The following is a 2,500-nucleotide window of genomic DNA, read 5'->3' as shown; positions in this document are numbered from 1 at the left end:
AAAGAACATAATTTGAAAAATAGAAAACACAAGAAAGAAAATCAACAACTTCCAGAATGCTGTCGTATTCAATCAAACATGTTTAAAAGAGAACCTGCTCCCAAAATACACAAATATATATATATATATATATATACATACATATACATATATACATACATTACATAATGTATACACACAAACGTGCTCACACACATTATATATATATATATATATATATATATATACAGGGCCGTTTCTAGCTTTGTGGGGGCCCTAGGCAAGAGGCAGTTAGGGGCCCTCAAAATCATCAATGATGTCTTTATACAACATGTCTTTCCCCACTTCATGGTTGATGCTGATTATTGCAAGACCACTGAGTCGCTCCTGCCCCATAGATGATCTTAAATAGGTCTTGATGAGTTTCAGCTCCGAAAAGCTCCTCTCTGCTGAGGCCACAGTCACAGGCAGAGTACAGGCAATTCTCAGTGCAACCCACAGATTGGGATACAATTCCTCAAAATGTTTTTTGTGGATAAAGGTGAGGAGCTCAAGAGCAGTCATTTCGTCTGAGGGCAAACTTGGTAAGTGTTTAACTTCCATAGCCAGTTCCTTTCCATCAATGTCACTTTCATTTCCAGAGGTTAATGTCTTGCATAGTTTGTCACACTGGTTGTTCAATGACTGATCATCCAGTTTCTGGAAACTGAGCAGCACTCCAAATTGGTCTCTTACTTCACTCAGAGTTTTAAATCTATCAGTTAAGGATTGAATGGTAGTGTCAACAACAACATTAAAGAATGTTATTTCTAGCCTCTTCATTGCATCTGCAATGGGCTCATCTGCGACCTCATAAGCAAAGTGTCTTTTTGTACTTCTTAATCTCTTTTCTTTGAGTACAGCCTCTACATTCATTTCCTCACACATATCCTTAGCAGAGACTTGAGCTGAAGTGAATCCAATTCTTCTGTAGTTAATCAGAGATGTTTTCGCTTTAGTAAGGAGGTCAATTGCCACATCAAGCTGCATTTTAGGAGACTGCAGGAGCTTACTGACATGGTTCACAATGTGTAGAATGTCATATCATATGACTGTGTAAATGATAAATCGGTATGACCCCACCTCTTCTGCCAGATTTTGGACTTCAACCTTGGTCAGAGGATCAGACACTTCCCTGACCTTCAACAAAGCTTCCCTTATATTAGAGGCCTGATACCGCACAGCTTCTATGCTATTAATACGGCTCTCCCATCTTGTGTCACTCCAGGTCTTGAGTGCAACAGTGACATAATTTTTTAGGATTGCCCATCTTTGTGGTGAGGCTGAAAATAGGTTGTACAGTTTCTGAACAGTGCCGAAATAGCTAGTGGCATCTATTGAAGCTGTTGCTGCATCAGATATCATCAAGTTTAGGGAATGTGCTCCACATGGAACATAGAGTGCACGAGGGTTCTTCTCAAGAAGTCTGGCTTGAACTCCTTTGTTTCTCCCTTTCATGTTGGCACCATTATCATATGATTGTCCTCTGCAATCTTCAAGGAGAATATTCAGTTCCGTCAGTTTCTTTATAATTAGAGATGACAAACCAAGACCTGTTGTTTCAGAAGCTACAAGGAACCCCATAAAATGTTCCTTAATTTCTGATTTCTTATCCATTTTGACAGTCCTTATGACGACTGACATCTGTTCTTGATGGCTTACATCGGGAATACAGTCCAAAATAATTGAATAATATTTGGACTGTTTAACTTCAGTCACCATTGTGTCCATTATTTTAGTACTGATTGAAGCAATAAGTTCATTTTGGATGATATTTCCAAGGTAGCTGGAATGACTGAACTGGCTACTCTCAACACGCTCAATGTGCTGCTTCATGACAGAATCAAATTTAGCAAGCAGCTCCACCTCTTTTAGAAAATTCCCATTATTCTGCTGGTGTAACGTGTTTGATGAACCTCTAAATGCAAGATTTTCTCGGCTAAGGATTGAATAATGGCGATTAAGCGAGTCAGGACATCTCTCCAGCGCCTCTTTTCAGCCTCCAATAGTGTTCTTTCAGCTCGGTCTATTGTCTTTCCAGTTTGCAAACGGAGTTGTAAATCTTTCCAGGTTGCCATGTGCGCTATGTGTGCTGGACTGCTTTCATGACTTTTCAAAAGTGTGCCTATGTTTTTCCAGTCTGTCAGTCCTTCTGTCACTAACTTTTGTTCTTTGGTTGAAAATAATTTACAACAAAAGCAATAGAGAGCATTTTTTGTTTTTGAGTAGATAAGCCAAGTCCGCTTCATCTTTTCTCCATTAACCAATGTTCTACAAAAATAATGATAATGAAAACTTCTTCTGTCTTCTTTTTTGGGAAATGTGAAATCAGAACTAATCTGAAATGGCCCTCTACCTACTGCATCCGTTCTAAATGCATCAGGCAGAATGGTTGGCCAGTTAGTAGCTTCTAGTGGTTTAGAATAAATAGGAGGCTGCTCAGAAGTAGATGATGTCTTCTGTGGTTCTGGAGAATGTGGTG

General features: G+C 39.2%; 2 protein-coding genes across 10 annotated transcripts in view; one reads left to right on the top strand and one right to left on the bottom strand.

The window, feature by feature from the left end:
• The window catches only part of Ttd14 (TRPL translocation defect 14), a 184,498-nt gene that overhangs the window by 132,175 nt on the left and 49,823 nt on the right, over positions 1 to 2,500 (top strand). The gene's annotated exons all lie outside the window — the stretch shown is intronic.
• The window catches only part of LOC143024588 (zinc finger MYM-type protein 1-like), a 3,733-nt gene continuing 1,463 nt past the window's right edge, over positions 231 to 2,500 (bottom strand). The window contains exon 3 of one of the 2 annotated variants that reach the window (XM_076183424.1): positions 231 to 2,500. This exon is cut by the window's right edge and continues 128 nt beyond it. In XM_076183424.1, coding sequence (XP_076039539.1) covers positions 271 to 1,008 — 738 coding nt within the window. In that variant the 5' untranslated portion in view covers positions 1,009 to 2,500 and the 3' untranslated portion in view covers positions 231 to 270. The other variant, XM_076183423.1, reaches the window with a different exon arrangement.

Source organism: Oratosquilla oratoria, chromosome 4, assembly GCF_046742065.1.
Source record: "Oratosquilla oratoria isolate Oo_2021 chromosome 4, ASM4674206v1, whole genome shotgun sequence".
Taxonomy (NCBI): Eukaryota; Metazoa; Arthropoda; class Malacostraca; order Stomatopoda; family Squillidae; genus Oratosquilla; species Oratosquilla oratoria.
The sequence above is the reverse complement of the archived record's forward strand: the minus strand, read 5'-3'. Positions and strand labels throughout refer to the sequence as shown.